This window comes from Vidua chalybeata, chromosome 4 (genome assembly GCF_026979565.1).
Source record: "Vidua chalybeata isolate OUT-0048 chromosome 4, bVidCha1 merged haplotype, whole genome shotgun sequence".
Taxonomy (NCBI): Eukaryota; Metazoa; Chordata; class Aves; order Passeriformes; family Viduidae; genus Vidua; species Vidua chalybeata.
Window position 1 is genome coordinate 55,697,608 of NC_071533.1, and position 12,038 is coordinate 55,709,645.

Consider the following 12,038-nt stretch of genomic DNA (forward strand, 5'->3'; position numbering starts at 1 on the left):
TGAGGAACTATTAGTAAGGGAATTAGTGTTAAGATCACTTACTGCACAGAGGCAATTTAGGATTACTGAAGAACTTCACTTCCACATTGTAAGGAATTATTCATATAAGTAACTTTGTGCATGTTCCCTTTTTACACTGTGGTGGTTTCAACTGCAGGGATAAGCATTACATTAGAAAAGGAGAACTTCCTGCTTTAGATAAAAGGCAAAGAAAGTCAAACAGACGCAGGTTGTATTCATCAAATAACACATCTATTTAAATCACTTATGCTTTTTTTTATGATACAAGTGTGAATTGTTCTTCTTTGATTTGCCATTAGAGGTGAAAACAGATGGTAAAGGCTTATTTCAAAGTGTTTTCCATTAAATTAACCTGTGCTGTTCAGTGTAATAGGATTTACCCCCTCTGGAATTCAGTAGAAAGAAATAAGATTTCAGGAAATGTTCAGCTTATCGAAAAGTTAACTGTGTCTGGGTTTACTATAACAGACTTCCTCTTGTAGCTAGGATAGAGTAATAATAAAGAGTAATTTTTCACCTTTGAGAGCATATGGAAATAAGGATTTGACTAGTGAGAAAATGGTTCTGAGCAGATGGCTGTAAATGATCCTAGGTGTATTTGATTTTACAGGTTTTTTCAGTTGGAACTGGTTAGTCATTTTAGCCTGGATGGTGTTTCAAAACTGGCATCTAGATTTTTATCCCTGCAGAGATGGGATAGCAAAGGATGGTGTTTGTCTTCAGTGCCTTTGGCTCAGTATTAGTTCAGCATAGTTTGTAAAGGTTGGGCAAAAACTTCATCCTGGAATCTGTCTTCTTTAATTTAAATATTCTAAGTCTTACTCAGATAATCTCCCTGAGTATTTTACAATCAATGATTAATTGAAAATACAGTTTGCATGTAAAAATACTTCCACTTCAGTAAATCCTTTAACTGTTGTGGTTAGCATAATTTTATGCTTGTAGTTGATAGAATTCTTTTTTAAGAATTACTTTTTTGAAAAGTGTTACTCATTGGGCATAATATATTTTAAAACTGTAATTATCATGCTGAATTTAGAGATTTACTAAGATGTAATAAAAAGAGACTGGACTATTTGTAAGCTAATGAAATTATGATATAAAAATTCATTGTAACTTTGTAACTGAAAGTTACTGTTCGTTTAAAGAAATTGGTGCTTTCAAAACAGAATTAATATATATGAAAGAAAGGATTCTTTTATAATCTCATGGTCTGCCTTTTTCTTTCCCCCTGAAATGAAATAAAAGTGCTTAAACGTAAATGAACCGTCTTTCCCCCCACAGCTGTCTACACTCATGTATATGTGATAAATTTTGAGCACCTAATTATACAAAGTAATGAAATAAGTGTTAATACAGCCCAAAATTGCATTTCTGCTAGCAGTTGGGTAAACTGTGAAAGATATTCAAGCTTAGACTCACAAGAAATTAAGAATACAAACTTACATATCCTTTGTTTGCATGGTAAGAATTTCATGCCATTTTGAGCTTTTGAGCTCAAAAGACCTTTTGAGCTCTGCTGGAAGGATGTCCTCTCTGGCTTCTTGGAAACTAGAGAATGCCTCTTTAGGTCATGTCATACAGGTATTGGGAAGAAACAGTTCATGACTGAGAATGATACAGCTTAACATTCATTTAGCAAAACTAGGGAATAAGGAAAATGTAGATAAAGCTAGAATCAGTTCACCTCTCTGTTACCACTGGGCTGCAAAGAAGCTTGTACCTACACAAGGGGTTTTGTGTATGGGAGAGGAAAGAGGATAAGGGACACTGTTGCTTGAAAGTGTTTCCATGGCGCTGTGAATTTGTATTGCTTTTGTGATGTGAGATTATGGCACAAAGCTGTTGAGTTTCAAATTGCCCACCTTTTATGTCCCGTTTAGTAGAAAGCTTTCTAAATAGTTATACAAATAATACATTAGTCTTTAACATTAGTAAAATGTTTTTGTGCATATTTAAATTTATTCTAAAGGTAGCATAGACTATAAGATTACCTGGCGTTGCTTGTATTCTTTTTAGAAGATCATGGCAAAAGATGATAAAATGCTGTGTAGGGACATGAATGCAAAGTAAACTCCGGGAGAATGAAAGGACAATAATGAAAGAGAGGGGTAATAAAAATAGGGAAAGTGGAGATAAGAAGATGGAGAAAAGGCAAATAACCTTGTGATAATCTAATAACCTTTGAAGTAGTGTTCTCACTTTTTTTTCTGTTTGATGGCTGTAGAAGTTCTAGAAGATATAGCTTAGAAATAATACTTGTTTAAAAGCATAGTAATTAAAGGTCTCCTGAAAAATGTGTTTTACATTTGAGTGCTAGTCTGAGAACCCAGAGAGAAACTCTGCTTTGTTTTCTACTTCTTTAGCACTAGATGTCAATAGTGAGAAGAGGAACAGCATGTGCCATATTTCAGTTAAAATATTTGTCTTGGACGTTGTGTCATAAAACCTCTGTCAGGACCACAGAATTTAAATTATTCCAAGGCATGTGATGCTCAGTCTGTAATGTGATACATTCTGTGAAAACTGAGCTGACCACACTTCTACTGAAAATGCTTTGGAAAAATACAACTTCTGGAAAACGGTAAAGACAGAGACAAATACCCCCTTCAAAGTGGCATATTTGATGTCAAAACTTAATATAAAAATTTCAGCTTTGATAAATGGTTTTGGAAATTATGTTTTGATATTCCAGTGGCAGTGTTTCTGGAAACCTGACTTCACATTCTAGAAGTGGAGGTTTGAGTGTATTATGCAAGGTATTTGTGGGCCTGCATGTCTCATAGCAGCTGTGCCAGCTGATTTATTAGTTGTCTTCATCTGCCTGTTTTCTTTTTGGCTTGGTTCTCTGAAGGCTTATTATAAATACATAGAAATTGGGAGCACAGAAGTATTTCATCTTTGTACTTGTTTTTCCAGTCTGTGTTGAATCAGAGTTTATTTCAATTTGTCGCTACTGACATTTCAGAGACTTGGATAAGTGTACATGTATTGTATCCTGCTGTCCCACCCTCCCTTCCCAGCAGATGCATAATGTGCTCTCTCCAGCGTTGGCCAGACATGATCCAGTCTGATGATTTGTCAGCTTGCTGAGGTGCACGTAACATTGCTCTAAGTTTACTACTGGAATTGTGGCAATTCACAACAATACTGTTGTAATTTTTTTTGAGGAAGATTTTTGTCCTTGCTTTTGCCTTCTTTACAGTTAAAAAGATGTTAAAATCCTTATGTTACCATTGCAGAATCTATATCTGTTCTTTTAATTAATTTACGTTTTCTGAAATACCTCAATATGATTCCAGGCATTTAAAATCTTAGCTAATTATTCTTAAATGTTTTTCTTCTTTCTTTTAACTACCTCCATTGTCACCAAATCTGGTATAAGTTTTCTTTTCTGGTATTAGTTGATGGTGACACTTGTCTTAATTACCTAAGGTGGCTGCTGAGGCTCTGAGTGTGCATGAACGAGTATGTGCTGGGCTGGATGAAGCTCTGCTGGATATCCAGATAATCTTCCGTCTCTTCTAGTATTCAAATACTCTAGTGATGGCCAAGTAACAAGTCGCCATTCTTAATGAAATTGTGATACATAATTACACACATAATTATTACGTGGATACATACTACAATATGGAGAGCTGATCTGTAATGTCAAAGCTGTTACAAAAGGTAGTTAAATTTAAGTCTTTTTTTCCTAGTTTAGCTTGTTGTATTTATCATCTAGTCTTTTCCATTAGTTCTCTTACCAACTTAGCATTCTTATATGGTTGTTGCAGTGTGATACTGGGATGCAACCAGCAACTATCTTTTTGCTACTTCTTGCCCAAACTTAGTTCAGGCCATTTTGACTATTACTTAAGTGTCTCTGTTCCATTACTGAACATGTTACAATTGTTCTGTTGGAATTAAGAATAATTTAAGACAAGACTTCTAGTATACCCTAAAAGGTTAATATTTTCTATCACTTCATATAATTGAGAAGTGTAGGTTTTTGCCTTAGTCCATCCCTGGAGCTAATTATCTTCTCTCAGGAAGAAGAACTGTGATAAATTCTAGCATCTTCAGTAAGAGGAGTTACTTAACTGATTAATAAGGAGGGAAAATGATGCTGACTTCTTCAGTTTCTTTGTGTTGGCAATATTACTTAAATGTTTAATTTCTTGGAAATGGAACATCCTTCAAGGTGTTTACTTTATCCTCCTGCCAACAGAGAATTTTTTTTTCAAATATGGATATGTTCTTAGCATTTCTTAATTTAGATGATAGTAGTGAATAAAAGGCCATTTAGTATCCTGTAGTCCAAATATAAAAGCAAACTTTAAAATCACAGTGTAATCCAACAAATTTTTTTGTTTTAACAGTTCCAATTTTTGGACTGAACTGCTTTGTACAAAGCCCTTTGAAATAGTTAAAATTCAGAAAAATTATGTTAGCTCTAAAGACTCTTAAAGGAGCTTGACACAAGGAGACTACAGAAAGCCTGGGATGAATCAGTGAAGCTCACTTGCTCTCACTTGCTCTTAGTTGGATTGTTAAATTTGAGATACTGAATTTAGGTTTGCATGCTTCTTGCTTTTAAAATTTAAGAATTAGTGCTCTGAATGATAAAATAGTGCTTATGCTTATAAGAGGATGGAGAGCCACAAGCAGGGGCAGGGAGACTGGCTGCTGTTCCTTGTCCTTGTCCCTTCTGTCTGCTCAGCATTGTACCTTAATTCAGGCATGTTTTACTTCTATTCTTACTTTTTCCTTGGATCAGTTCTGCTTTAATGAATGATCAGTGTATTACAGATGTATTGCAATTTATTTTCTGGGTTTTTTTGTTGTTATCTGTGTTTGTTTGTACAGATAAAATATGCAGTAAAATTAGAGGAGAAAGTGGAGAGAATGTTAAGAGTTTTCTTAAGTTAAGAGTTTTCTTAAGAAGGGCATAGTTTCACATACCTTGAGAAATTATTTTCTCCTTTCTTGACATTAAGAACAAATTTTTTCCCATTAAATTCTATTTGGTATTTTTGCAAAACTGATCAGAGTGGTTGTACTACTGCTACTAGTGTTTCTTGAATACTGCAAATGTAGTCTTCTGTTCATATCTGCAGTTTGGTACGAATATGAATGCAATTGTTTGAAAGTTGTATTGATGCATGTGTAGAGGACAAGTAGAAAGTGAGCATCTACTTGTTTTTATAGTGTTAACAGGGAATTTTTCATGAAGTAGGCAAGGTTTTTTATCAAAAAATTGTAAACTATTTTTAGTTGTTTTATAAGCACCTTCTTCTCTCCACCTGAAACCTCATGAAAGAATTCAAAAAGGCATGCTAATATTAGAACTCATTTTGTTAATAGACAGAAATATGAAGAGCTTGAAAATGCTGAAGATGAGCCAAGGTGGCCCTTTAAATAGTATAGAGATGCTTAGTTTTGAGTGTTTCTTTATTTCATGTTGTAGTGCTTAATCCTTTTATTTACTTGTCATGTAAATTTGTCTAAATGTGAGGGTTTTTTTTTTCTTTTTTACTCCCCAGGTGGCCCAGAACATTGGCAGGCATCACAGCCTACCTGCTGTGTACACGTTATTCTGCTGGCAGTGGGATATATCCTGGCAACTCACAAGATGAGAGAAGAGCCTGGCGCAGATGCGACAGGGGAGGGTACTGGGCAGACGAGGACTACTCCAGGTGCCAGTATGCAAATGATGTGACTCGAGTTCTTTATATGTTCAATCAGGTAATTTGTGCATTTCTGTAAAACCAAATTATGAAAATCTAATTAATGAAAATAAAAACTCAGAAGACCCTTCATCTTCTCCAAACTGGAAATATTGGTGGTCTAGATAGGTTGTGATGGACACATGCTTCTGAGTACAATACTGGAACTTACAGGTTTAGGTTAAAAGCTTGGTTTAGTATCTGTTTTGAGTGCCTCTAGATTGAAAGTGCAAGGAAGATTTTATTCTTTGTACTTACCTATAGCATAAGAGAAGGCTTGTCATGATTATTTTTGTCAGCTGGATGCCCTGTTCTGCCCACATGCTATAAAGAAACAAGGCAGGCTTAATCTGTAATGAGAACAGCTCTTTTCATTATAGTAGTAGAGAGTACTCAAACTTTGCTCTGCCTTTGTTGCTGTAAACCTTTGGTAGATTCATTATGATTGATAAGGATTAGCTAGTGAAAGTAGTAAGTATTAGCTAGACTTCTTTATCTGGTAGCACTTACCAGGATCCAAGAGAGTATTCTAGAATTTAAATTGTAGCTATGAAACAAAATTTTTCAGCTGCAAGTTCCTTTTGAGGTTTAGTTAATGCACACTTCCACAAATGCTGTTCTGCAGCGATTTACCCAACCTTGTCTGTATAAGTGCCATGTTGGAAATTACTCCATAAAGCTTTGACCTTCTGGTTTAAGGCTGTTTTCCAACTTGTGTGTATGGATGCAACAAGTGAAACCATGGAAATAGGAGATTATTTTGGGTGTGATGTTTTGGAGTTTGGTGGTTGGTTTTTTGTTTGTTTTGTTATTAATAATGCTTAGTCACTGGATTTGATGATGTTGGTAGCACCACTTATATTTAACCTGGGGCTGTGGTTCTTGTCTGAACCCAGGGCAGGATTTCTACATGTTATGTGGGTTGGGAGTGTTCCAGTTGATCTCACATTCTTTTAGGGAAAACTTCACACTATCTATCTGAAGCACCTCAACCCCTAACTGGGACAATCGGATCTAAACTGGTATTTTCCCCTTTGGGATGTCTTAGACTTATACACACAGTGAAATCTTGATGTCCAGTTGATTGGACTAACTCCAGTTTGAGGCAAAAGATTTGTACTGCCTATTGTGTAAGATGGGCTGACTTACTCCCACTGTGTTCAGGTACTTAATAATGCTGACACAGCTTTTTGTTCTCCTGCACTGGTTCCCTGAGGACCCCTGAACGACAAATATGGCAAGGATGAGAAGGAAAAAAAGGGAATGCCTGTTCTGGCCCAAGAAAAACTTAGAGGTTGACATAACTATTCTACTTTACTGCTTTATATTCTTAGCACTAGAGGTGCATGCCATGGCTTGGTCACATGAAACAGGTTTGAGGGCTCAAAATGAAGAGTGTTCATTTTTAATGACTGATTAACAGGAGAGAGATAATACTGGGGATCACTTTGTCCTTTTCTGGGACACAGAAAGGTTGAGTGTTAGCTTAAATAGAGCTTCAATGCTGCTGGTTTGCTTTTTTCTCACCTGGCAATTCACATTTTTCTGCAAGGTCTGTGACAAGTCAATGCCATTTCTGCCTATGTACTGTAGCCCAGCTGCTCAAGAGCCTACATAACTTAAACTTGTTATAACTGCTTTTGGTTAGGCAACGTTTTTCAGGTTGTGGAAAAATGTTGCCAACTTTGTGTTAGGAACTTTGAAGTTTAAGCATCAGACTGGTATTTTCAGAAAAGCAGAAGAAAAATTTTCATGTGTGAAATAGATAACCTCCTATTGTCTACTCAAAAACAGATGTACACAGGTATTCTATGCTGAAATTTTTTTAAAGGGAGAAGGGGAACTTTTTGGAGGTGGCGGTTGTTTTAACTTACAAAAGTTGCCTTCTTTTTATGTGTAGTAGGCTTGGAATTTTTAGCAGTATTCTGCACAGAAGTTCTTGTCTCTGAGACTAATGTTAAATGTAATCATATTACAAGCATGTTTATAGCCTTTGAACAAAGGCAGTTGAGCTGTTTTGAACATCACAACTTTGCCAAACATTTTAAATCAAGTAAAGGTTCACATGTAAAATAAAATGAAACCTTTATAACATTCTACAAGAACATTCATATTCAGCTGTATTCCACCGTTCTTGTTTGTGTATTGAACAGGTACAGTTTTAGGTGACAAGAAATTCATGATTAAAGAAAAAGTTCAAAGAAATCATAAAGAGTGTCTGAATTTAAAAGTTGACTTTGTTCAGTATGTGTTATGACTTTGAACTTTATTTGCACTTTAAATGCATAACTTTTAGCATATTGATAAAAAATTAACTTCCATTAGTCACATTGAAATTTATGTACAAGTGCTAAGACTGGCAAGGACAAATATATAGTTTTGCTTATGTGGCACTTTTCAAATTCAGTAGGGCAGACTAGATATCTCCACACCAAAAACCAGAGAGAACCTCTGTAGTTTGGATTATCATGGATAAACAGCATCTGAACATGAGCTGATAACATTAGCACAGCTTTCCAGTGTACTATGTAAAATTTCCCATTTTTGGTCCCTGCTGGCTCAGGCATGTGGATGTTGTGTATTATTTAGTGAAGAATTTTCCAGCATAGGGTTTGTTTTAGGAGTGAAATCATGACCTTTGTCATAGTGAGATCTGTCTTGGTTTTTTGTGTGTATGCCATTCCAAATGCTTCCTATAATTACAGAATTGAGAGTGAATGCTGTGGCAGTGGTGTGTTTGAATTGGCTTTGGCTTCTCTTGCTAGAAAATGCTATATTTAAAGAGCTTTGTGTTGTCATGCCTTGGCTTTGGTGAAAATGAAAATAAGCAGTTGACAGTACCGTTTTGGGGGATTTTTCTCCTTTTTTTTTTTGTGTAATACCTCTCTCCCTTCTAGGACAACAGCACAAAACCCAGTTGCTGGCTGCCAGTACAAACAGTAGTTCTCTGGCTTTTAGGAAATGTTTTTGCTTACTGATAAAGTGGTGGTCTTAGCTACTCAAAACACTGTAATCCCTGTGGGAATTGCTCTCCTCTTTGGATCAATGCTTATTTATTAATTGGTGAAATGTTGTCTCTACCATGTCCTTTTTCAAATGCTCATGTTTGTTCTCTATTTAGATGCCGCTCAACCTCACTAATGCAGTGGCAACAGCAAGACAGCTCTTGGCTTATACAGTTGAAGCAGCAAATTTTTCTGATAAAATGGATGTTATTTTTGTGGCTGAAATGATAGAGAAATTTGGAAGATTTGCTGAAAAATATAAAGAGGTAACTGGATAATTTGTCATCACTCTAAAGATAACTTAAAGTGTTTGTCCTTAAGTATTCTGAGCAGTGATATCTTCCCAACACTAGATGCAGGCACTGAGTTAGTGGATTGTCAGATTCTATTCCATGTTTTTGTTTGTTTAGTAGGTCCCTGAAGTTGCTGACCCATGGTCACAGACTTTGCACTCGCGCTGAGATGATCCAGCATTCACTGGACCTGTAATGTGAGTAACACCTCTGGTCAGCACTGGAGCAGGGAGATAGGTACAGTAAGTCTGTTTTTATTTAATATGGAGTGGGTCACACAGGTTTTCATTGGTATGTTCTTATCTAAAAACACAAATAATGAAAGCCTCAGAGATCCTCTCAATAATGAATAAAACAAGACTTATCTTCTCCCCTTCCTCTGTGGTAGACTGTCTTTATTCAGTATTGAGCCATATCTCTAAGGTTTTCAGTACTTCTCTGTCTTGCAGGATATAACATAAGACATTAAACCAAAATCTTAGAGAATGCTCATTATTGGGGAGAAAAATGCAAGTAGTTGAATAGTCCCACCAGTGGGTAGAAACTCTCTGTTTCACTGCTGAACAGAGGTTATATTGATCTCACTGTACAGTGCATGTTGGGAAGTTGGAGACCACAATGCCTCGAGTTCAAACTCGTGCATAAAAAAAGCGCCAAATTTTCCCTGTCCACCCCCCAGCAAACCATAAATGCTGGTTCTACATCCTTTGCAGAACTCCTTAGAGGATTTTCAGCTTAGACAATGGGTTTTTTTCTCAGTAGATTTGTTTTGAAGCTAGCCTGTGATTTGCTGGTATATTTAAAACATGAGTACAATTTCATGTAAAAATTTTAGTAGCTGTTAATAAGATTTCTTGATTTCTTCTTAGGTTGTTACTCTGTGAACTTGTTCTTGACACTGTTATTCATATTGATTCACTTACACCATCTTCTTATTCGTTCCCTAGTTTGTGCTAAAGGGGCTATTTTGAAAGATTAGTACAATAAATAACAATTTATTAGCTCTTTCATATCAGAAGCAACAAGACAAATGTTCAGAAACTCCTTAGCAGATTGTCTTAATTTAGAATACAGCTGGAAAAACTTGTTCATACCTCGATAAGTAGGAGAAAGAATAATGTGTAATATATTTTAAAGGTATGAAGCAACTTGAATTCTGTGAATTCTGCTGGTTTATTCTAAAATTACTGTTTGTTGATTCACTGTTTGTGAAACTTGTTACCATTTCTCAAGTAGTAATAAGTAATGATAAACACTTATAATTAATTTAACTTTGTTGTTGAAGATTTAATAAAAGGACTACAGCCTGCAAATGCTACTTAAGGCTCTGTGTTAGTTAAGAATTTTTACTGATTGTAAATTCTATTCCTTAGAGAGCCAGTTCTCAAAATAACAATTACTTTATTCCAATTCTTGCCTTTATATTTAAAGATTTCAGAAATTAAGAGCAAATTATGGTGTTCTATCCTTATCAGTAATATTCTGAAAAAAACAATTGGGAAGCCTGCATACTAAAGGAGAAACCTTCCTCACCCTACCCTTTCTCTCTTCAAGCTGAAAATTCCAGTCCCTAAATTTAGGCACTGTCAATTGCATTTCGGTCAATTTAACTAAAAATTATACTCATCTTTGGTTTTGGTCCAGTATTTGTCACTGCTCCTTAAATGTGAAAATCTGGTGTAGGTCAATGTTGTCAATGTAGGTGCTCTTTATTTTTGGTAGAGTGGCCTAAATAAATAAGTTCCCATTATAGTTTGTATTTGTTTTTCATACAGAAGGCAGGGTGAGGACTGTGAATTTAAAACAATGTAATTGATGGTTTAAAAGCAGCACTGGTACCTATGGGTATTTGCTGTCTCTCTCATGTAAACCTGTGACCTAAATCAGGTCATTCAAATTTGAAGGCAAACAAAAAAGCAATAAAAAATAGTTTGACTGACCCAAAACAGAAGGGTTGTATTCTGATTTTTGACTGTTTTATTCTTTTCCTATAATCTTCCATCATACATGCAAACTGTATTATAGTTGATTTATAGTTTTAGTTTCCAAGTTGTTTGTAAATGGTCCTCTTAAGCAATTAGTACAGTAAAAGGTGGAGTATTACACCCTTTTAATAAAATATTTATCATGTTTTTTTTCCTAAGCACTATATTAACAGACAATTCTATTGGCATGACATTTTTCTTCAGTGGGAGTAAATGTCCGAGTCAAAGTGTTTCAATATCTCAACATGATGAGGTGATTGAAATAGGAGCAACCATTTTCTTTGTGCTTTTTTGGGCTGCCAACTCACATCTGATAATGACCCTATCTGCCGAATGCTTTCATACCTATAAAAGAGTCTTACTTCTCTTCCATGTTAGCTTGGCGACGTCATGGTGGACATAGCAAGTAATATTATGTTGGCTGATGAACGTGTTCTGTGGATGGCACAAAGGGAAGCCAAGGCTTGCACTAGAATTGTACAGTGTCTACAGAAAATTGCTATGTACCGGCTTGCAAATGGAGCTCAAGTTTATTCTACTGTAAGCATAAATTTATTATTCATTTAGAAGAGGTTTTGCTCGCTCTTGAATTTGAATAGCTTTTTATTTTTCTTAATAAATGCTGGCATTATCTGAAATGCCTGCTATTTCTGAAGGGAGTAGAGCAATACTCTGAAAATATTTATACCTGCTAGATAAACTGAAATGGTTTTCTGGATGTGTTTTTATGTGAAGACAGAGAATCCCTTTCAGATTATTTATTATCCTGTCTGTTGTGTTAAAATCATTTTATGTTTGATTTTTGTTGTCACAGTATTCTCCAAATATTGCTCTTGAGGCCTATGTAATAAAGGCTGCTGGTTTCACTGGGATGACTTGCACAGTATTTCAGAAAGTGGCTACATCAGACCGTACAGGACTCAGTGATTATGGGAGAAGAGACCCAGATGGAAATCTAGATAAACAATTAAGCTTTAAGTGCAATGTTTCAAATACACTGTCAAGCCTGGCTTTAAAGGTGGGATG

General features: G+C 35.6%; 1 protein-coding gene across 1 annotated transcript in view; it reads left to right on the top strand.

The window, feature by feature from the left end:
- Nucleotides 1-12,038, top strand: part of ADGRA3 (adhesion G protein-coupled receptor A3) — a 55,415-nt gene that overhangs the window by 30,639 nt on the left and 12,738 nt on the right. Inside the window, exons 9-12 of the mRNA XM_053941444.1 lie at nt 5,547-5,748; nt 8,851-9,000; nt 11,391-11,552; nt 11,827-12,030. Coding sequence (XP_053797419.1) covers nt 5,547-5,748; nt 8,851-9,000; nt 11,391-11,552; nt 11,827-12,030 — 718 coding nt within the window. The remainder of the gene's footprint in view (nt 1-5,546; nt 5,749-8,850; nt 9,001-11,390; nt 11,553-11,826; nt 12,031-12,038) is intronic.